The sequence below is a fragment of the Ranitomeya imitator genome, chromosome 4 (genome assembly GCF_032444005.1).
Source record: "Ranitomeya imitator isolate aRanImi1 chromosome 4, aRanImi1.pri, whole genome shotgun sequence".
NCBI lineage: Eukaryota > Metazoa > Chordata > Amphibia > Anura > Dendrobatidae > Ranitomeya > Ranitomeya imitator.
The window spans coordinates 7,763,788-7,789,977 of record NC_091285.1 but is presented as its reverse complement, the minus strand read 5'-3'; the positions used below and the strand labels follow the sequence as shown (position 1 = coordinate 7,789,977).

At 49.8% G+C, this 26,190-nt stretch overlaps 1 protein-coding gene across 1 annotated transcript in view; it reads left to right on the top strand.

Moving 5' to 3' along the window:
- The first annotated feature begins 8,646 nt into the window (after positions 1-8,646).
- Positions 8,647-26,190, top strand: part of LOC138674972 (zinc finger CCCH-type antiviral protein 1-like) — an 81,878-nt gene continuing 64,334 nt past the window's right edge. Inside the window, exons 1-2 of the mRNA XM_069762861.1 lie at positions 8,647-9,035; positions 25,024-25,159. Coding sequence (XP_069618962.1) covers positions 8,761-9,035; positions 25,024-25,159 — 411 coding nt within the window. The 5' untranslated portion in view covers positions 8,647-8,760. The remainder of the gene's footprint in view (positions 9,036-25,023; positions 25,160-26,190) is intronic.

Below are 26,190 nucleotides of genomic sequence, written 5' to 3'. Positions count from 1 at the left end.
ACCACTCCTCCTGTATATATACACTGCACAGCACCACTCCACCTGTATATATACACTGCACAGTATCACTCCTCCTGTATATACACACTGCACAGTACCACTCCTCCTGTATATATACACTGCACAGTACCACTCCTCCTGTATATATACACTGCACAGTACCACTCCTCCTGTATATATACACTGCACAGTACCGCTCCTCCTGTCCTGTATATATACACTGCACAGTACCACTCCTCCTGTATATATACACTGCACAGTACCACTCCTCCTGTATATATACCCTGCACAGTACTGCTCCTCCTGTATATATACCCTGCACAGTACTGCTCCTCCTGTATATATACACTGCACAGCACCACTCCTCCTGTATATATACCCTGCACAGTACCACTCCTCCTGTATATATACACTGCACAGTACCGCTCCTCCTGTCCTGTATATATACACTGCACAGTACCACTCCTCCTGTATATATACACTGCACAGTACCACTCCTCCTGTATATATACCCTGCACAGTACTGCTCCTCCTGTATATATACCCTGCACAGTACTGCTCCTCCTGTATATATACACTGCACAGCACCACTCCTCCTGTATATATACACTGCACAGTACCACTCCTCCTGTATATATACCCTGCACAGTACTGCTCCTCCTGTATATATACCCTGCACAGTACTGCTCCTCCTGTATATATACACTGCACAGCACCACTCCTCCTGTATATATACACTGCACAGCACCACTCCACCTGTATATATACACTGCACAGTATCACTCCTCCTGTATATACACACTGCACAGTACCACTCCTCCTGTATATATACACTGCACAGCACCACTCCTCCTGTATATATACACTGCACAGTACCACACCTCCTGTCCTGTATATACACATTGCACAGTACCACTCCTCCTGTATATATACACTGCACAGTACCACTCCTCCTGTATATATACACTGCACAGTACCACTCCTCCTGTATATATACACTGCACAGTACCACTCCTCCTGTATATATACACTGCACAGTACCACTCCTCCTGTATATATACACTGCACAGTACCACTCCTCCTGTATATATACACTGCACAGTACCGCTCCTCCTGTCCTGTATATATACACTGCACAGTACCACTCCTCCTGTATATATACACTGCACAGTACCACTCCTCCTGTATATATACACTGCACAGTACCACTCCTCCTGTATATATACCCTGCACAGTACTGCTCCTCCTGTATATATACACTGCACAGTACTGCTCCTCCTGTATATATACACTGCACAGCACCACTCCTCCTGTATATATACACTGCACAGTACCACTCCTCCTGTATATATACACTGCACAGTACCACTCCTCCTGTATATATACACTGCACAGTACTGCTCCTCCTGTATATATACACTGCACAGTATCACTCCTCCTGTATATATACACTACACAGTACCGCTCCTCCTGTATATATACCCTGCACAGTACCACTCCTCCTGTATATATACCCTGCACAGTACTGCTCCTCCTGTATATATACACTGCACAGTACTGCTCCTCCTGTATATATACACTGCACAGTACTGCTCCTCCTGTATATATACACTGCACAGTACTGCTCCTCCTGTATATATACACTGCACAGCACCACTCCTCCTGTATATATACCCTGCACAGTACCACTCCTCCTGTATATATACCCTGCACAGTACTGCTCCTCCTGTATATATACACTGCACAGTACCACTCCTCCTGTATATATACACTGCACAGTACCACTCCTCCTGTATATATACACTGCACAGTACCGCTCCTCCTGTATATATACACTGCACAGTACCACTCCTCCTGTATATATACACTGCACAGTACCACTCCTCCTGTATACATTCACTGCACAGTACCGCTCCTCCTGTATATATACACTGCACAGTACCACTCCTCCTGTATATATACACTGCACAGTACCACTCCTCCTGTATACATACACTGCACAGTACCACCCCTCCTGTATATATACACTGCACAGTACCACTCCTCCTGTATACATACACTGCACAGTACCACTCCTCCTGTATATATACACTGCACAGTACCACTCCTCCTGTATATATACACTGCACAGTACCACTCCTCCTGTATATATACACTGCACAGTACCACTCCTCCTGTATATATACACTGCACAGTACCACTCCTCCTGTATATATACACTGCACAGTACCACTCCTCCTGTATATATACACTGCACAGTACCACTCCTCCTGTCCTGTATATATACACTGCACAGTACTACTCCTCCTGTCCTGTATATATACACTGCACAGTACCGCTCCTCCTGTATATATACACTGCACAGTACCACTCCTCCTGTATATATACACTGCACAGTACCACTCCTCCTGTATATATACACTGCACAGTACCACTCCTCCTGTCCTGTATATATACACTGCACAGTACTACTCCTCCTGTCCTGTATATATACACTGCACAGTACCGCTCCTCCTGTATATATACACTGCACAGTACCGCTCCTCCTGTATATATACACTGCACAGTACCACTCCTCCTGTATACATACACTGCACAGTACTGCTCCTCCTGTATATATACACTGCACAGTACCACTCCTCCTGTATATATACACTGCACAGTACCACTCCTCCTGTATATATACACTGCACAGTACCACTCCTCCTGTATACATACACTGCACAGTACCGCTCCTCCTGTATATATACACTGCACAGTACCACTCCTCCTGTGTATATACACTGCACAGTACCACTCCTCCTGTATATATACACTGCACAGAACCACTCCTCCTGTGTATATACACTGCACAGAACCACTCCTCCTGTATATATACACTGCACAGTACCACTCCTCCTGTATATATACACTGCACAGTACCACTCCTCCTGTATATATACACTGCACAGTACCACTCCTCCTGTGTATATACACTGCACAGTACCACTCCTCCTGTATACATTCACTGCACAGTACCACTCCTCCTGTGTATATACACTGCACAGAACCACTCATCCTGTATATATACACTGCACAGTACCACTCCTCCTGTATATATACACTGCACAGTACCACTCCTCCTGTATACATACACTGCACAGTACCACTCCTCCTGTGTATATACACTGCACAGAACCACTCCTCCTGTGTATATACACTGCACAGAACCACTCCTCCTGTATATATACACTGCACAGTACCACTTCTCCTGTATATATACACTGCACAGTACCACTCCTCCTGTATATATACACTGCACAGTACCACTCCTCCTGTATACATACACTGCACAGTACCGCTCCTCCTGTATATATACACTGCACAGTACCGCTCCTCCTGTATATATACACTGCACAGTACCACTCCTCCTGTATATATACACTGCACAGTACCGCTCCTCCTGTATATATACACTGCACAGTACCACTCCTCCTGTATATATACACTGCACAGTACCACTCCTCCTGTATATATACACTGCACAGTACCACTCCTCCTGTATATATACACTGCACAGTACGACTCCTCCTGTCCTGTATATATACACTGCACAGTACCACTCCTCCTGTATATATACACTGCACAGTACCACTCCTCCTGTATATATACACTGCACAGTACCACTCCTCCTGTATATATACACTGCACAGTACCACTCCTCCTGTATATATACACTGCACAGTACCACTCCTCCTGTATATATACACTGCACAGTACCACTCCTCCTGTATACATACACTGCACAGTACCACTCATCCTGTATATATACACTGCACAGTACCACTCCTCCTGTATATATACACTGCACAGTACCACTCCTCCTGTATATATACACTGCACAGTACCACTCCTCCTGTATACATACACTGCACAGTACCACTCCTCCTGTATATATACACTGCACAGTACCACTCATCCTGTATATATACACTGCACAGTACCGCTCCTCCTGTATATATACACTGCACAGTACCACTCCTCCTGTATACATACACTGCACAGTACCACTCATCCTGTATATATACACTGCACAGTACCACTCCTCCTGTATATATACACTGCACAGTACCACTCCTCCTGTATATATACACTGCACAGTACCACTCCTCCTGTATATATACACTGCACAGTACCACTCCTCCTGTCCTGTATATATACACTGCACAGTACCCTCCTCCTGTATATATACACTGCACAGTACCACTCCTCCTGTACATACACTGCACAGTACCACTCCTCCTGTATATGTACACTGCACAGTACCACTCCTCCTGTATATATACACTGCACAGTACCACTCCTCCTGTCCTGTATATATACACTGCACAGTACCCTCCTCCTGTATATATACACTGCACAGTACCACTCCTCCTGTACATACACTGCACAGTACCACTCCTCCTGTATATATACACTGCACAGTACCACTCCTCCTGTATATATACCCTGCACAGTACCACTCCTCCTGTATATATACACTGCACAGTACCCTCCTCCTGTATATATACACTGCACAGTACCACTCCTCCTGTATATATACACTGCACAGTACCACTCCTCCTGTATATATACACTGCACAGTACCACTCCTCCTGTATATATACCCTGCACAGTACCACTCCTCCTGTATATATACACTGCACAGTACCCTCCTCCTGTATATATACACTGCACAGTACCACTCCTCCTGTATATATACACTGCACAGTACCACGCCTCCTGTCCTGTATATATACACTGCACAGTACCACTCCTCCTGTCCTGTATATATACACTGCACAGTACCACTCCTCCTGTCCTGTATATATACACTGCACAGTACTACTCCTCCTGTCCTGTATATATACACTGCACAGTACTACTCCTCCTGTCCTGTATATATACACTGCACAGTACCACTCCTCCTGTATATATACACTGCACAGTACCACTCCTCCTGTATATATACACTGCACAGTACCACTCCTCCTGTATATATACACTGCACAGTACCCTCCTCCTGTATATATACACTGCACAGTACCACTCCTCCTGTATATATACACTGCACAGTACCACTCCTCCTGTCCTGTATATATACACTGCACAGTACCACTCCTCCTGTATATATACACTGCACAGTACCACTCCTCCTGTATACATACACTGCACAGTACCACTCATCCTGTATATATACACTGCACAGTACCACTCCTCCTGTATATATACACTGCACAGTACCACTCCTCCTGTATATATACACTGCACAGTACCACTCCTCCTGTATATATATACACTGCACAGTACCACTCCTCCTGTATATATACACTGCACAGTACCACTCCTCCTGTATATATACACTGCACAGTACCACTCCTCCTGTCCTGTATATATACACTGCACAGTACCACTCCTCCTGTATATATACACTGCACAGTACCACTCCTCCTGTATACATACACTGCACAGTACCACTCATCCTGTATATATACACTGCACAGTACCACTCCTCCTGTATATATACACTGCACAGTACCACTCCTCCTGTATATATACACTGCACAGTACCACTCCTCCTGTATATATACACTGCACAGTACCACTCCTCCTGTATATATACACTGCACAGTACCACTCCTCCTGTATATATACCCTGCACAGTACCACTCCTCCTGTATATATACACTGCACAGTACCCGCCTCCTGTATATATACACTGCACAGTACCACTCCTCCTGTATATATACACTGCACAGTACCACTCCTCCTGTATATATACACTGCACAGTACCACTCCTCCTGTCCTGTATATATACACTGCACAGCACCACTCCTCCTGTCCTGTATATATACACTGCACAGTACTACTCCTCCTGTCCTGTATACACTGCACAGTACCACTCCTCCTGTCCTGTATATATACACTGCACAGTACTACTCCTCCTGTCCTGTATATATACACTGCACAGTACTACTCCTCCTGTCCTGTATATATACACTGCACAGTACCTCTCCTCCTGTATATATACACTGCACAGTACCACTCCTCCTGTATATATACACTGCACAGTACCCTCCTCCTGTATATATACACTGCACAGTACCACTCCTCCTGTATATATACACTGCACAGTACCACTCCTCCTGTATATATACACTGCACAGTACCACTCCTCCTGTATATATACACTGCACAGCACCACTCCTCCTGTATATATACCCTGCACAGTACCACTCCTCCTGTATATATACACTGCACAGTACCACTCCTCCTGTATATATACACTGCACAGCACCACTCCTCCTGTATATATACACTGCAGAGTACCACTCCTCCTGTATATATACCCTGCACAGTACCACTCCTCCTGTATATATACACTGCACAGTACCACTCCTCCTGTATATATACACTGCACAGTACCGCTCCTCCTGTATATATACACTGCACAGTACCCTCCTCCTGTATATATACACTGCACAGTACCACTCCTCCTGTATATATACACTGCACAGTACCACTCCTCCTGTATATATACACTGCACAGTACCACTCCTCCTGTATATATACACTGCACAGTACCCTCCTCCTGTATATATACACTGCACAGTACCACTCCTCCTGTATATATACACTGCACAGTACCACTCCTCCTGTATATATACACTGCACAGTACCACTCCTCCTGTATATATACACTGCACAGTACCACTCCTCCTGTATATATACACTGCACAGCACCACTCCTCCTGTCCTGTATATATACACTGCACAGTACTACTCCTCCTGTCCTGTATACACTGCACAGTATCACTCCTCCTGTCCTGTATATATACACTGCACAGTACTACTCCTCCTGTCCTGTATATATACACTGCACAGTACTACTCCTCCTGTCCTGTATATATACACTGCACAGTACCTCTCCTCCTGTATATATACACTGCACAGTACCCTCCTCCTGTATATATACACTGCACAGTACCACTCCTCCTGTATATATACACTGCACAGTACCCTCCTCCTGTATATATACACTGCACAGTACCACTCCTCCTGTATATATACACTGCACAGTACCACTCCTCCTGTATATATACACTGCACAGTACCACTCCTCCTGTATATATACACTGCACAGTACCACTCCTCCTGTATATATACACTGCACAGTACCGCTCCTCCTGTATATATACACTGCACAGTACCACTCCTCCTGTATATATACACTGCACAGTACCACTCCTCCTGTCCTGTATATATATGCAACACCCGCTAGGGCCGTGGGGTACTCGGAACCGGTTCGGATGGTTCTTAAAGGGATGGTCGCGGCAGCAGTGACCCGGTCCGTGGGCGCACAATTAAAAGGGATGAGGGAATGTTTGTAGGGGATTGCTCGTGACATCACCTGTGGTGTTCGACTGTTAATGGCCGACGCTGCTTAAAGAGACCGCTGGGGCCGATGGTGATGCAGCTGGGATGGTTCTGCTCCAAACAGGCGGAGCGGGGCCCCAGGGCTACCGGAACAGTCTATGAGGGGTTGTGGATGTTGGGGTGCAGGAATGATTGGAGGACACAGGGACTGTAGTCTCTTTACCTTTATTTGCAGATTCAGTCTGAGGCACTGTTGACAGGTGATCTTCGAGGTCCGGGTAGCCTGGAAGCATTTCAGGATCCACCTAGCCAGGACGATTTGGCGGCCTTCCTACTGCGCTGTTCACAAGGTTCTTGATGCTTTATGCTCTTTTCTAGTCCCTCCCTAAGTCTGTCCCTTAAGTGGATCACTCCCCGCATGGCAGGCAGCTCGCGCCTCTTTGAGGTGTCACTTCCTCGTGGTGACTCCGGGCTCTAGTTTGCTGCTGTGCCTTTGGGTGTCAGTTGTGGCCAGGAGACCTGCAATCTCTTGTTCTCCAGATTCAGTTGCTGGGCATGCAGATCCCATACAACCACGGACTCCGGTGTCCGGTCTTTGGCGCTCAGTCCTGGGGTGAGCTATTCTCCTCACCTGCTTCCTCCTCCTTCACTGTCTCTAACTGACTGACTAACCCCGCCTTCAGGCCAGAACTTATAGGGAAGCTACCCTGAAATCGGGTTTAGAGCTCCTCCTTTTGGCCTGGAGTCAGGAAAGTGTTGCCTGCCAGTGTACTTGCTAAGGGGATCCCTCCTTGCTTCCAGGCATGACATTACCCCCTGAGAGGGAGGCGATGCAACCGTGGCAGCCGGACTCCTGGGGTGTCACATATACATTGCACAGCACCATTTCTCCTGTATATATACATTGCACAGCACCATTTCTCCTGTATATAAACCGTACATTGCACAGCACCACTTATCTTAGTCTCTTACTGTACAGGCCATGTGGAGAATGGGTTTATGTGCAGGAGAATGATGCAGTGTTTATGTGGAAATTTATATAACCTTTATTAAACAAAGCTCTAACATTTTTCCAATCTGCGTTTCTCGGATCAGATGCAAACACTGGGGACTGGTCAGAATAGATGCAATCCAAGCAGATGAATCACGTTCCACCAATAACTTCATACACTTGAATTGAATGTTTTTGGCACCGAGAGAACTTCCTGCCAGAAGCTGAGATCTTACAGATTTTGTTTCTGTTTCATTTTGTCATCCGGCCTGTGAAGGATCCACCTCTATCGGGAATAATATAATTCACTGCCAGCACAGGCAGTAAGGCCTCAACATTCACCCACCCAGGCGTCACCGGCCCCCATGGTGCCATGTCGGACCCCACAGTCACCGCCTTTCTGACCAAGCTACTTTGCTCACATGGGGGTCGTCTGCCCAAGGATCAGTTATCTGGATTTTTGAAACTTTCCCCTGAGCAGATTGAGCAAATTCTGAAGGATAAGTCCCAGAAATTCCCGGTGGTCGGAGATCTTGTCCTTGCCCAGAGCCCAGTGAGAATCTGCCCAAAATATCTGAAGAAAGAACAGGAGAAGAACTGCAACAAGCTGCATCTTTGTAAAGAATATCTGCAAGGAAAGTGTAAGAGGTGGGTGACCGGGGAATAATGTACAGGACGAGAGGTGGTGACCGGGGAATAATGTACAGGACGAGAGGTGGTGACCGGGGAGTAATGTACAGGACGAGAGGTGGTGACCGGGGAATAATGTACAGGACGAGAGGTGGTGACTGGGGAGTAATGTACAGGACGAGAGGTGGTGACCGGGGAATAATGTACAGGACAGGAGGTGGTGACCGTGGAGTAATGTACAGGACAGGAGGTGGTGACCGGGGAGTAATGTACAGGACGGGAGGTGGTGACCGGGGAGTAATGTACAGGACAGGAGATGGTGACCGGGGAGTAATGTACAGGACGGGAGGTGGTGACCGGGGAGTAATGTACAGGACGGGAGGTGGTGACCGGGGAGTAATGTACAGGACGGGAGGTGGTGACCGGGGAGTAATGTACAGGACGGGAGGTGGTGACCGGGGAGTAATGTACAGGACAGGAGGTGGTGACCGGGGAGTAATGTACAGGACAGGAGATGGTGACCGGGGAGTAATGTACAGGACGGGAGGTGGTGACCGGGGAATAATGTACAGGACAGGAGGTGGTGACCGTGGAGTAATGTACAGGACAGGAGGTGGTGACCGGGGAGTAATGTACAGGACGGGAGGTGGTGACCGGGGAGTAATGTACAGGACAGGAGATGGTGACCGGGGAGTAATGTACAGGACGGGAGGTGGTGACCGGGGAGTAATGTACAGGACGGGAGGTGGTGACCGGGGAGTAATGTACAGGACGGGAGGTGGTGACCGGGGAGTAATGTACAGGACGGGAGGTGGTGACCGGGGAGTAATGTACAGGACAGGAGGTGGTGACCGGGGAGTAATGTACAGGACAGGAGATGGTGACCGGGGAGTAATGTACAGGACGGGAGGTGGTGACCGGGGAGTAATGTACAGGACGGGAGGTGGTGACCGGGGAGTAATGTACAGGACGGGAGGTGGTGACCGTGGAGTAATGTACAGGACAGGAGGTGGTGACCGGGGAGTAATGTACAGGACAGGAGGTGGTGACCGGGGAGTAATGTACAGGACAGGAGATGGTGACCGGGGAGTAATGTACAGGACGGGAGGTGGTGACCGGGGAGTAATGTACAGGACGGGAGGTGGTGACCGGGGAGTAATGTACAGGACGGGAGGTGGTGACCGGGGAGTAATGTACAGGACGGGAGGTGGTGACCGGGGAGTAATGTACAGGACAGGAGGTGGTGACCGGGGAGTAATGTACAGGACAGGAGGTGGTGACCGGGGAGTAATGTACAGGACAGGAGATGGTGACCGGGGAGTAATGTACAGGACAGGAGGTGGTGACCGGGGAGTAATGTACAGGACGGGAGGTGGTGACCGGGGAGTAATGTACAGGACGGGAGGTGGTGACCGGGGAGTAATGTACAGGACGGGAGGTGGTGACCGGGGAGTAATGTACAGGACAGGAGGTGGTGACCGGGGAGTAATGTACAGGACGGGAGGTGGTGACCGGGGAGTAATGTACAGGACGGGAGGTGGTGACCGGGGAGTAATGTACAGGACAGGAGGTGGTGACCGGGAAATAATGTACAGGACGAGAGGTGGTGACTGGGGAGTAATGTACAGGACGGGAGGTGGTGACCGGGGAGTAATGTACAGGACAGGAGGTGGTGACCGGGGAGTAATGTACAGGACGGGAGGTGGTGACCGGGGAGTAATGTACAGGACAGGAGGTGGTGACCGGGGAGTAATGTACAGGGCAGGAGGTGGTGACCGGGGAGTAATGTACAGGACGGGAGGTGGTGACCGGGGAGTAATGTACAGGACGGGAGGTGGTGACCGGGGAGTAATGTACAGGACAGGAGGTGGTGACCGGGGAGTAATGTACAGGACAGGTGGTGGTGACCGGGGAGTAATGTACAGGACAGGAGGTGGTGACCGGGGAGTAATGTACAGGACAGGAGGTGGTGACCGGGGAGTAATGTACAGGACGGGAGGTGATGACCGGGGAGTAATGTACAGGACAGGAGGTGGTGACCGGGGAGTAATGTACAGGGCAGGAGGTGGGTGACCGGGGAGTAATGTACAGGACAGGAGGTGGTGACCGGGGAATAATGTACAGGACAGGAGGTGGTGACCGGGGAATAATGTACAGGACAGGAGGTGGGTGACCGGGGAGTAATGTACAGGACAGGAGGTGGTGACCGGGGAATAATGTACAGGACGAGAGGTGGTGACCGGGGAGTAATGTACAGGACGGGAGGTGGGTGACCGGGGAGTAATGTACAGGACAGGAGGTGGTGACCGGGGAGTAATGTACAGGACAGGAGGTGGTGACCGGGGAGTAATGTACAGGACAGGAGGTGGTGACCGGGGAGTAATGTACAGGACAGGAGGTGGGTGACCGGGGAGTAATGTACAGGACAGGAGGTGGTGACCGGGGAGTAATGTACAGGACAGGAGGTGGTGACCGGGGAGTAATGTACAGGACAGGAGGTGGTGACCGGGGAGTAATGTACAGGACAGGAGATGGTGACCGGGGAATAATGTACAGGACAGGAGGTGGTGACCGGGGAGTAATGTACAGGACGAGAGGTGGTGACCGGGGAGTAATGTACAGGACGGGAGGTGGTGACCGGGGAGTAATGTACAGGACGAGAGGTGGTGACCGGGGAGTAATGTACAGGACGGGAGGTGGTGACCGGGGAGTAATGTACAGGACAGGAGATGGTGACCGGGGAGTAATGTACAGGACAGGAGGTGGTGACCGGGGAATAATGTACAGGACGAGAGGTGGTGACCGGGGAGTAATGTACAGGACAGGAGGTGGTGACCGGGGAATAATGTACAGGACAGGAGGTGGTGACCGGGGAATAATGTACAGGACAGGAGGTGGTGACCGGGGAATAATGTACAGGACGGGAGGTGGTGACCGGGGAATAATGTACAGGACGGGAGGTGGTGACCGGGGAATAATGTACAGGACAGGAGGTGGTGACCGGGGAATAATGTACAGGACAGGAGGTGGTGACCGGGGAATAATGTACAGGACGGGAGGTGGTGACCGGGGAGTAATGTACAGGACAGGAGGTGGTGACCGGGGAATAATGTACAGGACAGGAGGTGGTGACCGGGGAGTAATGTACAGGACAGGAGGTGGTGACCGGGGAGTAATGTACAGGACGAGAGGTGGTGACCGCGGAATAATGTACAGGACAGGAGGTGGTGACCGGGGAATAATGTACAGGACGGGAGGTGGTGACCGGGGAGTAATGTACAGAACAGGAGGTGGTGACCGGGGAGTAATGTACAGGACTGGAGGTGGTGACCGGGGAATAATGTACAGGACGAGAGGTGGTGACTGGGGAGTAATGTACAGGACGGGAGGTGGTGACCGGGGAGTAATGTACAGGACAGGAGGTGGTGACCGGGGAGTAATGTACAGGACAGGAGGTGGTGACCGGGGAGTAATGTACAGGACAGGAGGTGGTGACCGGGGAGTAATGTACAGGACAGGAGGTGGTGACCGGGGAGTAATGTACAGGACAGGAGGTGGTGACCGGGGAGTAATGTACAGGACGAGAGGTGGTGACCGGGGAGTAATGTACAGGACGAGAGGTGGTGACCGGGGAGTAATGTACAGGACAGGAGGTGGTGACCGGGGAGTAATGTACAGGACGGGAGGTGGTGACCGGGGAATAATGTACAGGACAGGAGGTGGTGACCGGGGAGTAATGTACAGGACGGGAGGTGGTGACCGGGGAGTAATGTACAGGACGGGAGGTGGTGACCGGGGAGTAATGTACAGGACAGGAGGTGGTGACCGGGGAGTAATGTACAGGACGGGAGGTGGTGACCGGGGAGTAATGTACAGGACGGGAGGTGGTGACCGGGGAATAATGTACAGGACAGGAGGTGGTGACCGGGGAGTAATGTACAGGACGGGAGGTGGTGACCGGGGAGTAATGTACAGGACGAGAGGTGGTGACTGGGGAGTAATGTACAGGACGGGAGGTGGTGACCGGGGAGTAATGTACAGGACAGGAGGTGGTGACCGGGGAGTAATGTACAGGACAGGAGGTGGTGACCGGGGAATAATGTACAGGACAGGAGGTGATGACCGGGGAGTAATGTACAGGACGGGAGGTGGTGACCGGGGAGTAATGTACAGGACGAGAGGTGGTGACCGGGGAGTAATGTACAGGACAGGAGGTGGTGACCGGGGAGTAATGTACAGGACAGGAGGTGGTGACCGGGGAGTAATGTACAGGACAGGAGGTGGTGACCGGGGAGTAATGTACAGGACGGGAGGTGGTGACCGGGGAGTAATGTACAGGACAGGAGGTGATGACCGGGGAGTAATGTACAGGACGGGAGGTGGTGACCGGGGAGTAATGTACAGGACGGGAGGTGGTGACCGGGGAGTAATGTACAGGACAGGAGGTGGTGACCGGGGAGTAATGTACAGGACAGGAGGTGGTGACCGGGGAGTAATGTACAGGACGGGAGGTGGTGACCGGGGAGTAATGTACAGGACAGGAGGTGGTGACCGGGGAGTAATGTACAGGACGGGAGGTGGTGACCGGGGAGTAATGTACAGGACAGGAGGTGGTGACCGGGGAGTAATGTACAGGACAGGAGGTGGTGACCGGGGAGTAATGTACAGGACAGGAGGTGGTGACCGGGGAGTAATGTACAGGACGGGAGGTGGTGACCGGGGAGTAATGTACAGGACAGGAGGTGGTGACCGGGGAGTAATGTACAGGACAGGAGGTGGTGACCGGGGAGTAATGTACAGGACGGGAGGTGGTGACCGGGGAGTAATGTACAGGACAGGAGGTGGTGACCGGGGAGTAATGTACAGGACAGGAGGTGGTGACCGGGGAGTAATGTACAGGACAGGAGGTGGTGACCGGGGAGTAATGTACAGGACGGGAGGTGGTGACCGGGGAGTAATGTACAGGACGGGAGGTGGTGACCGGGGAGTAATGTACAGGACGGGAGGTGGTGACCGGGGAGTAATGTACAGGACAGGAGGTGGTGACCGGGGAGTAATGTACAGGACAGGAGGTGGTGACCGGGGAGTAATGTACAGGACAGGAGGTGGTGACCGGGGAGTAATGTACAGGACAGGAGGTGGTGACCGGGGAGTAATGTACAGGACAGGAGGTGGTGACCGGGGAGTAATGTACAGGACGGGAGGTGGTGACCGGGGAGTAATGTACAGGACGGGAGGTGGTGACCGGGGAGTAATGTACAGGACAGGAGGTGGTGACCGGGGAGTAATGTACAGGACAGGAGATGGTGACCGGGGAGTAATGTACAGGACAGGAGGTGGTGACCGGGGAGTAATGTACAGGACGGGAGGTGGTGACCGGGGAGTAATGTACAGGACAGGAGATGGTGACCGGGGAGTAATGTACAGGACGAGAGGTGGTGACCGGGGAGTAATGTACAGGACGGGAGGTGGTGACCGGGGAGTAATGTACAGGACGGGAGGTGGTGACCGGGGAGTAATGTACAGGATGGGAGGTGGTGACCGGGGAGTAATGTACAGGACGGGAGGTGGTGACCGGGGAGTAATGTACAGGACGGGAGGTGGTGACCGGGGAGTAATGTACAGGACAGGAGGTGGTGACCGGGGAGTAATGTACAGGACAGGAGGTGGTGACCGGGGAGTAATGTACAGGACGGGAGGTGGTGACCGGGGAGTAATGTACAGGACGGGAGGTGGTGACCGGGGAGTAATGTACAGGGCGGGAGGTGGTGACCGGGGAGTAATGTACAGGGCAGGAGGTGGTGACCAGGGAGTAATGTACAGGACAGGAGGTGGTGACCGGGGAGTAATGTACAGGACAGGAGGTGGTGACCGGGGAGTAATGTACAGGACAGGAGGTGGTGACCGGAGGGTAATGTACAGGACAGGAGGTGGTGACCGGGGGGTAATGTACAGGACAGGAGGTGGTGACCGGGGAGTAATGTACAGGACAGGAGGTGGTGACCGGGGAGTAATGTACAGGACAGGAGGTGGTGACCGGAGAGTAATGTACAGGACAGGAGGTGGTGACCGGAGAGTAATGTACAGGACAGGAGATGGTGACCGGGGAGTAATGTACAGGGCAGGTGGTGGGTGACCGGGGAGTAATGTACAGGACAGGAGGTGGTGACCGGAGAGTAATGTACAGGACAGGAGGTGGTGACCGGGGAGTAATGTACAGGACAGGAGGTGGTGACCGAGGAATAATGTACAGGACAGGAGATGGTGACCGGAGAGTAATGTACAGGACAGGAGGTGGTGACCGGGGAGTAATGTACAGGACAGGAGGTGGTGACCGAGGAATAATGTACAGGACGGGAGGTGGTGACCGGGGAGTAATGTACAGGACGGGAGGTGGTGACCGGGGAGTAATGTACAGGGCGGGAGGTGGTGACCGGGGAGTAATGTACAGGACAGGAGGTGGTGACCGGGGAGTAATGTACAGGACAGGAGGTGGTGACCGGGGAATAATGTACAGGACAGGAGGTGGTGACCGGGGAGTAATGTACAGGACGGGAGGTGGTGACCGGGGAGTAATGTACAGGATGAGAGGTGGTGACCGGGGAGTAATGTACAGGACGGGAGGTGGTGACCGGGGAATAATGTACAGGGCGGGAGGTGGTGACCGGGGAGTAATGTACAGGACGGGAGGTGGTGACCGGGGAGTAATGTACAGGGCAGGTGGTGGTGACCGGGGAGTAATGTACAGGACAGGAGGTGGTGACCGGGGAGTAATGTACAGGACAGGAGGTGGTGACCGGGGAGTAATGTACAGGGCAGGTGGTGGTGACCGGGGAGTAATGTACAGGACAGGAGGTGGTGACCGGGGAGTAATGTACAGGACAGGAGGTGGTGACCGGGGAGTAATGTACAGGACAGGAGGTGGTGACCGGGGAGTAATGTACAGGACAGGAGGTGGTGACCGGGGAGTAATGTACAGGACAGGAGGTGGTGACCGGGGAGTAATGTACAGGACAGGAGGTGGTGACCGGGGAGTAATGACAGGACAGGAGGTGGTGACCGGGGAGTAATGTACAGGACAGGAGGTGGTGACCGGGGAGTAATGTACAGGACGGGAGGAGGTGACTGGGGAGTAATGTACAGGACAGGAGGTGGTGACCGGGGAGTAATGTACAGGACAGGAGATGGTGACCGGGGAGTAATGTACAGGACAGGAGATGGTGACCGGGGAGTAATATAAAAGACAGGAGATGGTGACCGGGGAGTAATGTACAGGACAGGAGATGGTGACCGGGGAGTAATGTACAGGACAGGAGATGGTGACCGGGGAGTAATGTACAGGACAGGAGATGGTGACCGGGGAGTAATGTACAGGACAGGAGATGGTGACCGGGGAGTAATGTACAGGACAGGAGATGGTGACCGGGGAGTAATGTACAGGACAGGAGGTGGTGACCGGGGAGTAATGTACAGGACAGGAGGTGGTGACCGGGGAGTAATGTACAGGACGGGAGGTGGTGACCGGGAAGTAATGTACAGGACGGGAGGTGGTGACCAGGGAGTAATGTACAGGACGGGAGGTGGTGACCGGGGAGTAATGTACAGGACAGGAGATGGTGACCGGGGAGTAATGTACAGGACAGGAGATGGTGACCGGGGAGTAATGTACAGGACAGGAGATGGTGACCGGGGAGTAATGTACAGGACAGGAGATGGTGACCGGGGAGTAATGTACAGGACAGGAGGTGGTGACCGGGGAGTAATGTACAGGACAGGAGGTGGTGACCGGGGAGTAATGTACAGGACGGGAGGTGGTGACCGGGGAGTAATGTACAGGACGGGAGGTGGTGACCAGGGAGTAATGTACAGGACGGGAGGTGGTGACCGGGGAGTAATGTACAGGACAGGAGATGGTGACCGGGGAGTAATGTACAGGACAGGAGATGGTGACCGGGGAGTAATGTACAGGACAGGAGATGGTGACCAGGGAGTAATGTACAGGACAGGAGGTGGTGACCGGGGAGTAATGTACAGGACAGGAGATGGTGACCGGGGAGTAATGTACAGGACAGGAGGTGGTGACCGGGGAGTAATGTACATGACAGGAGGTGGTGACCGGGGAGTAATGTACAGGACGGGAGGTGGTGACCGGGGAGTAATGTACAGGACGGGAGGTGGTGACCGGGGAGTAATGTACAGGACAGGAGGTGGTGACCGGGGAGTAATGTACAGGACAGGAGATGGTGACCGGGGAGTAATGTACAGGACGGGAGGTGGTGACCGGGGAGTAATGTACAGGACGGGAGGTGGTGACCGGGGAGTAATGTACAGGACGGGAGGTGGTGACCGGGGAGTAATGTACAGGACAGGAGGTTTTGACCGGGGAGTAATGTACAGGACGGGAGGTGGTGACCGGGGAGTAATGTACAGGACAGGAGGTGGTGACCGGGGAGCAATGTACAGGACAGGAGGTGGTGACCGGGGAAGTAATGTACAGGACAGGAGGTGGTGACCGGGGAGTAATGTACAGGACAGGAGGTGGTGACCGGGGGGTAATGTACAGGACAGGAGGTGGTGACCGGGGAGTAATGTACAGGACAGGAGGTGGTGACCGGGGAGTAATGTACAGGACGGGAGGTGGTGACCGGGGAGTAATGTACAGGACGAGAGGTGGTGACCGGGGAGTAATGTACAGGACGGGAGGTGGTGACCGGAGAGTAATGTACAGGACGGGAGGTGGTGACCGGGGAGTAATGTACAGGACAGGAGGTGGTGACCGGAGAGTAATGTACAGGACGGGAGGTGGTGACCGGAGAGTAATGTACAGGACGGGAGGTGGTGACCGGGGAGTAATGTACAGGACGGGAGGTGGTGACCGGGGAGTAATGTACAGGACGGGAGATGGTGACCGGAGAGTAATGTACAGGACAGGAGGTGGTGACCGGGGAGTAATGTACAGGACAGGAGGTGGTGACCGGGAGTAATGTACAGGACAGGAGGTGGTGACCGGGAGTAATGTACAGGACAGGAGATGGTGACCGGGGAGTAATGTACAGGACAGGAGATGGTGACCGGGGAGTAATGTACAGGACAGGAGGTGGTGACCGGAGAGTAATGTACAGGACGGGAGGTGGTGACCGGGGAGTAATGTACAGGACGGGAGGTGGTGACCGGGGAGTAATGTACAGGACAGGAGATGGTGACCGGGGAGTAATGTACAGGACAGGAGGTGGTGACCGGGGAGTAATGTACAGGACAGGAGGTGGTGACCGGGGAGTAATGTACAGGACGGGAGGTGGTGACCGGGGAGTAATGTACAGGACAGGAGGTGGTGACCGGGGAGTAATGTACAGGACAGGAGGTGGTGACCGGGGAGTAATGTACAGGACAGGAGGTGGTGACCGGGGAGTAATGTACAGGACGGGAGGTGGTGACCGGGGAGTAATGTACAGGACAGGAGGTGGTGACCGGGGAGTAATGTACAGGACAGGAGGTGGTGACCGGGGAGTAATGTACAGGACAGGAGGTGGTGACCGGGGAGTAATGTACAGGACGGGAGGTGGTGACCGGGGAGTAATGTACAGGACGGGAGGTGGTGACCGGGGAGTAATGTACAGGACGGGAGGTGGTGACCGGGGAGTAATGTACAGGACAGGAGGTGGTGACCGGGGAGTAATGTACAGGACAGGAGGTGGTGACCGGGGAGTAATGTACAGGACAGGAGGTGGTGACCGGGGAGTAATGTACAGGACAGGAGGTGGTGACCGGGGAGTAATGTACAGGACGGGAGGTGGTGACCGGGGAGTAATGTACAGGACGGGAGGTGGTGACCGGGGAGTAATGTACAGGACAGGAGGTGGTGACCGGGGAGTAATGTACAGGACAGGAGGTGGTGACCGGGGAGTAATGTACAGGACAGGAGGTGGTGACCGGGGAGTAATGTACAGGACAGGAGGTGGTGACCGGGGAGTAATGTACAGGACGGGAGGTGGTGACCGGGGAGTAATGTACAGGACGGGAGGTGGTGACCGGGGAGTAATGTACAGGACGGGAGGTGGTGACCGGAGAGTAATGTACAGGGCAGGAGGTGGTGATCGGGGAGTAATGTACAGGACAGGAGGTGGTGACCGGGGAGTAATGTACAGGGCAGGAGGTGGTGACCGGAGAGTAATGTACAGGACAGGAGATGGTGACCGGGGAGTAATGTACAGGACAGGAGGTGGTGATCGGGGAGTAATGTACAGGACAGGAGGTGGTGACCGGAGAGTAATGTACAGGACGGGAGGTGATGACCGGGGAGTAATGTACAGGACAGGAGGTGGTGACCGGGGAGTAATGTACAGGGCAGGAGGTGGTGACCGGGGAGTAATGTACAGGGCAGGAGGTGGTGACCGGGGAGTAATGTACAGGGCAGGAGGTGGTGACCGGGGAGTAATGTACAGGGCAGGAGGTGGTGACCGGGGAGTAATGTACAGGACAGGAGGTGGTGACCGGGGAGTAATGTACAGGGCAGGAGGTGGTGACCGGGGAGTAATGTACAGGGCAGGAGGTGGTGACCGGGGAGTAATGTACAGGACAGGTGGTGGGTGACAGGGGATTAATGGACTGTGCTGGAAGCACTACACCAGCACGGTATGAGTTAACGTTACTTCTCTGATACAACAGAACAGATTAGCAGTAATAATGACTAATACTGAAAGGCTGAGTTGGTTTTGTGTACAACTTTGGTTGCAGGCCCTAATTGTCGTTATATGGGACCTGAACAAATGATCAGGGTGGAAATAAATCTCTATACAAAGATATTACTGCCATACAGTGACATATAGTGGTAGATACCAATTCTGCATACCATAAAAGTGATTACAGCACAGGGATAGATCAGATGAATTACAGCTGGCGTTCTTTATGATGGACTCGTCACTTTTTCCATCTGGCCCAGACCGAGATGATGACATTTCCAGCCACAACTTGTCTGTTTAGATTAGAAGAAAGACACATCTGACTTCTCACATTTCTATTCCCGTCCCCATCTATCCCCAACCTGCATAAACTCCTCATCCTGTCGTATGTCGCCCTATTACTGCACCTGCTGTGTGGTACAATAACATTGCTCCTCTTAATGCCACCACTGTGCCCCTTACAAAGTAAAATGCCTTGTTGTGCACTCTAGATGGTAAAATTGCCTCCTAGAAAATATTAATTACCCGTGTAAGTGCACTAGAAAATAGTGGCCACATTTTGCTCCTAGAAAGTAACAATGCCCCCTGTGGATTGAAGGTCACAATACTCTGAGTGCCCTTATAATAATAATGGTTCTTAAAGGGAACCTGTCAGGTCCTCCATGCCCTCCAACCCAGCAGCGTTCCTTGCCTAACCAGCCCTGTATTGAATGCTGTAGACAATTTTCATATCAATATTCTCCTCAGCTTGCAAGTTTGACTTATGGTCCAAGAATGTATCTGCAAAGTAGCCTTAGAAGTGGTTCACCATTCCTAAAGTAGACAGGGACCTTATTACAGAACCTTCTTAGTTCCCAAACCTGAGAAGAAATGGAGACTCCAGATAGATCTAACAATTCTAAACAAATTTATAGCCAAAAAACACTTCAAAAAGGACTCTCATGACTCTTCTCCAGAATGGCGACTTCATGGCATCGATACACTTTTCCGAAGCATACCTCCATATCAAGATCTGCTCCTACTGAACATATTTTAAAATCTCATCTCAAATGGTCGCTAAATGTTCTGCAACACCTCATTTATAATGATCAGCTGGGTCACAGTTGGTATCATCTCAGACAATCCAGTTCTTGAAATGTGTCCTGAACTCACAGCAGATGTGTCAGTCCAGGTGCAGAAGATAAGGTATCTGGTTTCATCCCTCCTTCACCAACCTCACACAATTGTTAGATCGGCTATGAGAGTCCTTAGGCTCTTTGATCTTTTCCATAAATGTGGTGGAATTAGCTCAAGTCCACTTCCGCAGTCTCCAAAGCAAAGTCATTTCTTCTTCGAACAGGTCTCTCGGTTTTTTTAACAGCCATCTTCTAATTTCTCAGGAGAACAGACAGGGTCTTAAATGGTGGCTACAAAAAAGAGCATCTGTCTCGTGGTCAGTGTCTGGTTCAGTTTTGGAAGACAGTTCTCACCATGGATGCCTCAACTTTCGACTGGGGTGCCCATGTCTTCCACGCTTAGATTCAAAGGAAGTGGTCTACTCAAGAGGAATTATATCGCTCCTCAAACTTCAGAGAAATGCGTGCGGTCAAATTAGTCTTCCATCATTTTCTTTCTCTCCCACAAAATGTGGAGATAATGGTGCAGTCAGACAATTTGTCAGTTGTTTTTAACATCATCAAGCAGGATGGAACAAAGAGTGCAACTCTGTAGCCAGAATGCAAGGAGATCATGGAGTGATCAGAAGCAAATCTAGTGGGCATCTTGGTGGTCCATATTTCAGGCTCCTTCAACACTCAGACGACAGAGGAGCCGCGACTCTAAAGGTACCTTCACACTAAGCGAGGTCGCTAGCGAGATCGCTGCTGAGTCACAAGTTTTGTGACGCAACAGCGACCTCAGTAGCGATCTCGCTATGTTTGACACGTAGCAGCGACCAGGCCCCTGCTGTGAGATCGCTGGTCTTTTTGGAATGGCCTGGACCTTTTTTTGATCGTTGAGGTCCCGCTGGGTAGCACACATCGCTGTGTTTGACACCTTACCAACAACCTCGTTGACGACTCAGACACCGACACATAGGCGTGCATTTGCGTTGCCTTTTCCGCACCCCTCCGCTCCGATTGGTGGTCGCTTCTGCGTTCTGATTGGCGGTCAACAGAAGGCGACATAGTAGCGCTGCCATCCTTTGTTCCTGACCGCGTGGTGGTTTGCAGATCGTTGTAGAGTTCTCCGGCCTGCGACTCCTCTTCGATTTATCTATTCTTCAACAGTTCTTCTGACACCTTTTGTGCACGGTAGGTATCATTTGGGGTCTCAAATGCGTTCCCACCGAAGGGCTATTGTGTCGCCTCATAAGGCAAGGCTGCCACCAATCAGAACGCAGTAGCGACCACCAATCGGAACTGAATGGGCACGGAAAAGGCAACGCAAATGCACGCCTGTGTGACTACAACGTCACACAGGACGTCCCTCATCGAGGTCTGAATCGTCATAATAGCTGCCATGTGACAGGGTCACAACGACCAACGACATCATTGTACAGGTCGCTACAGGTCGCCGCATCGCTGCTGCGTCGTTGGGAAGATCTCACTGTTTGACATCTCACCAGCGACCACATAGCGACGCAGCAACGATCCCTGACAGGTCGTATCGTTGTCGGGATCGCTTAAGCGTCGCTAAGGCTACGTTCACATTAGCGTTAAGCTAATGTGCGTCGGGTTTGCGTCGGCGACGCAGCGGCGACGCATGCGTCATGCGCCCCAAGACTTAACATGGGGGACGCATGCGTTTTTTTTGTTGCGTTGTGCGACGCATGCGTCTTTTTTGCCGCAAGCGTCGGACCAAGAAAACGCAACAAGTTGCATTTTTCTTGCGTCCGATTTTCGGCAAAAACCGACGCATGCGTCGCAAAACGCAGCGTTTTTGCGTGCGTTTTGCCGCGTTTTTGCATGCGGTGTGCGTTGCGTCGCCGACGCAGCGGCGCACAACGCTAGGGTGAACGTAGCCTTAGTGTGACGGGGCCTTAAATCACAAAGTATTTTCTTAGTCTCAAAGAACGTAGATGTCTATGATTGAAGAGAAAATAATGCCAAACTCCAAAGATTTTTATTTCCTGCATCACAAAGAGCATTCAAAAGTCCTGGAAAGTCTGATAGTGTCCTGTAAGAACATCTTTGTTTGCACATTTTTCCAATTCCAATGATTCCCAGAACTTTGAGGGAAATTAAAGAGTACAAAACAAAGGCCATAGTCATTCTATTGTTTTGGCTCCCCATGTCCTGATTCTCACTTCCTTTGCTTCTCTCACAAAACAGATATTAGAAGCTGCCCATGAGGAAAGACATTCTAACCCAGAAAGAGTGGTATCAACCCAACTTAGAACTTCCTCACTTGTTTGTGTGGAGGATAAAATTACTCCTCCTGTAGGATAAGAATTCTCAGATTATGAGGACGCTAGCAGCCTCTAGAAGACCAGACACTAGAAAAACATATGCCAGGATCTGGAGGAATTTTTATAGCTAGTTTTCAAATGATCCTATTTCCCTCTCTAATATCTTACAATTTCTTCTTCAAGGTCTGGGCAAAGGTCTCAAATTTAAAACTCTTACAGCTTGTCCTGCAGAAAACCCTACTTCAGAGACGTGGGCAATTGTCTGGTTCTTCGCACCATGCCAGGTTTTCTTCAGAAAGTTTCCTCATTTAGCCATGTGAAACAGGAGATTATTTTTCGATCTTTTTCCCCAGGAAGATTTAGGGAATGCCTCTTCCAACCTGCATCTTCTGGATGCTAAGAGGGCAGTACAAACCTACCTCCAATGCTCCTCAAAATTTAGGAAGGATGAAATTTTCTTTCCTTAGTTCCAGTGGAATAATAAGGGCCAAAAAGTAAATCTCTCTCGAGCTCGTTGAAGAATTCTGTCAACATTTGCAACAAACAAGAGGACCTTCAAACTTCAATTGTGAAGCCACATTCTACATGCTTCACTACAGTTTCTTAGGCAGACTCCAACAGTTACAGACTGGGTGGTGAACCACTGTGCCATGATCCAAGGAGAGCCTGGAGGTGCATGACTAGGTGTCTCCCCAAGTTCAACCTTGGCTGCACGGCGACTGACGATGCTACGATCAGAGGAGAGACTAGGGAGGCAGGACCAGGTGCTACACCACGGCTAACCTCAGGTGGATAGCAGCTGACCCCCAAAAGAAACAAGGCAGGAATGGCCAGAAACAGTAGACTTTGCAAGTTTGGGCTGACATGGCAGGTATAGTGACTGGCACGTCAAACAAACAGGCGGGCACGACTGGTATACAGGCAGTCGAGTATGGGTGGGCATGGATGATATACAGGCAGGCTGATGCAGATGGATCCGGCTGATATACGCACAAGCAGGCAGGCATGGCTGATATATAGGCAGGTTGGAAGGCATGACAGATACACAGACAGGCAGGTATACTGGAAACCAACACTGGGACGTGAGTACTAGCAAGCGTGTTAGAAGCAAACAAACAATGTGCTCAGGCACCTCCCTTCAGATGGAGGTGCCTTAAATAATAAGTGTCTCCCAGCAGCACATTATTCCTTCCCAATAAATTTATTGCTACTTACTAACTCAAGTCTGGTTTATTCTTCTCTTCTGTCGCATCAGGAAAGTAAACTTTTAGGCTTCGTTCACATGTTGTGTTTTTTTCAGCATTTTTTTAATGCTTTTAATTATGAAAATTTCACCTGCCTTTTACAGTCCAGCAATGACATTTCAAAAATCGCATGCAAACAGCTTATCTTTTTAGTCCTTAGTGTTTTGTGCAAAACCTTGGGTTTTCCAGAATGCAGCATGTCACTTCTTTCAGCATTTTTTCAGTGTTTTTCACCCATTCAAAGTAATAGGTGGTGTAAAAAACGCTAAAAAGAAGAAGGTATCCGGTTTTGCTGCTTTTGTAATGGAAAAAAATGTCTTGGTCACCTGTGACTTCCGGTAACTACATTAGTGATGTGCATAACAGTAAACATTGGCGACCAAGGTGTGACATTGAAGAATAGCTAAGCAACTCACGAGCAGACCAAAGAGTGATAGTAAACCGTGTCCTACAAACTCAATGTAATGCCATTGGTGACCTGTGATCATGATCTGTGGTGGTAGCAAAGATGAACCTTGGGAACCTGAAATATGCAAAAAAAAAAACAGCAAAAAAATGCACAAAAGCTTGAGTTTAAAGCAAAAAAAAGGCAAAGCAAAGTTTGAACATAGCCTTACTGATACTGTGCTGCCAAAGGACTCTGGGAAATGAAAATGTCTGGTAATAAATTCTCATGTGCATTTTCTTTTATTCAGGCCAAATTGCCAATTGCATCATGATATTTCATCACCTTATAATCAAACAGTTTTAAAAGTGAATGGAATCAGTGGCCTTAATATAAAGGAGTTAAAGGTCCTGCTGCTTCAGAATGACAAACAGTTGCAGCCTGAGGTCAGTACAAAAGCACAACTATTACATATAACTACTACTATCCCCTATGTACAAGAATATAGCTACTATAATACTGCCCCTATGTACAAGAATATAACTACTATAATACTGCCCCCTATGTACAAGAATATAACTACTATAATACTGCCCCTATGTACAAGAATATAACTACTATAATACTGCTTCTATGTACAAGAATATAGCTACTATAATACTGCCCCTATGTACAAGAATATAGCTACTATAATACTACCCCTATGTACAAGAATATGACTACTAAAATACTGCCCCTATATACAAGAATATAACTACTATAATACCGCTCCTATGTACAAGAATATAACTACTATAATACTGCCCTATGTACAAGAATATAACTACTATAATACTGCTCCTATGTACAAGAATATAACTACTATAATACTGCTCCTATGTACAAGAATATAACTACTATAATACTGCTCCTATATACAAGAATATAACTACTATAATACTGCTCCTATGTACAAGAATATAACTACTATAATACTGCCCCTATGTACAAGAATATAACTGCTATAATACTGCCCCTATGTACAGGAATATAACTACTATAATACTGCTCCTATGTACAAGAATATAACTACTATAATACTGCTCCTATGTACAATAATATAACTACTGTAATACTGCCCCTATGTACAAGAATATAACTACTATAATACTGCCCCTATGTACAAGACTATAACTACTATAATACTGCTCCTATGTACAATAATATAACTACTGTAATACTGCCCCTATGTACAAGAATATAACTGCTATAATACTGCCCCTATGTACAGGAATATAACTACTATAATACTGCTCCTATGTACAATAATATAACTACTGTAATACTGCCCCTATGTACAAGAATATAACTACTATAATACTGCCCCTATGTACAAGACTATAACTACTATAATACTGCTCCTATGTACAAGAATATAACTACTATAATACTGCCCCTATGCACACGAATATAACTACTATAATACTGCTTCTATGTA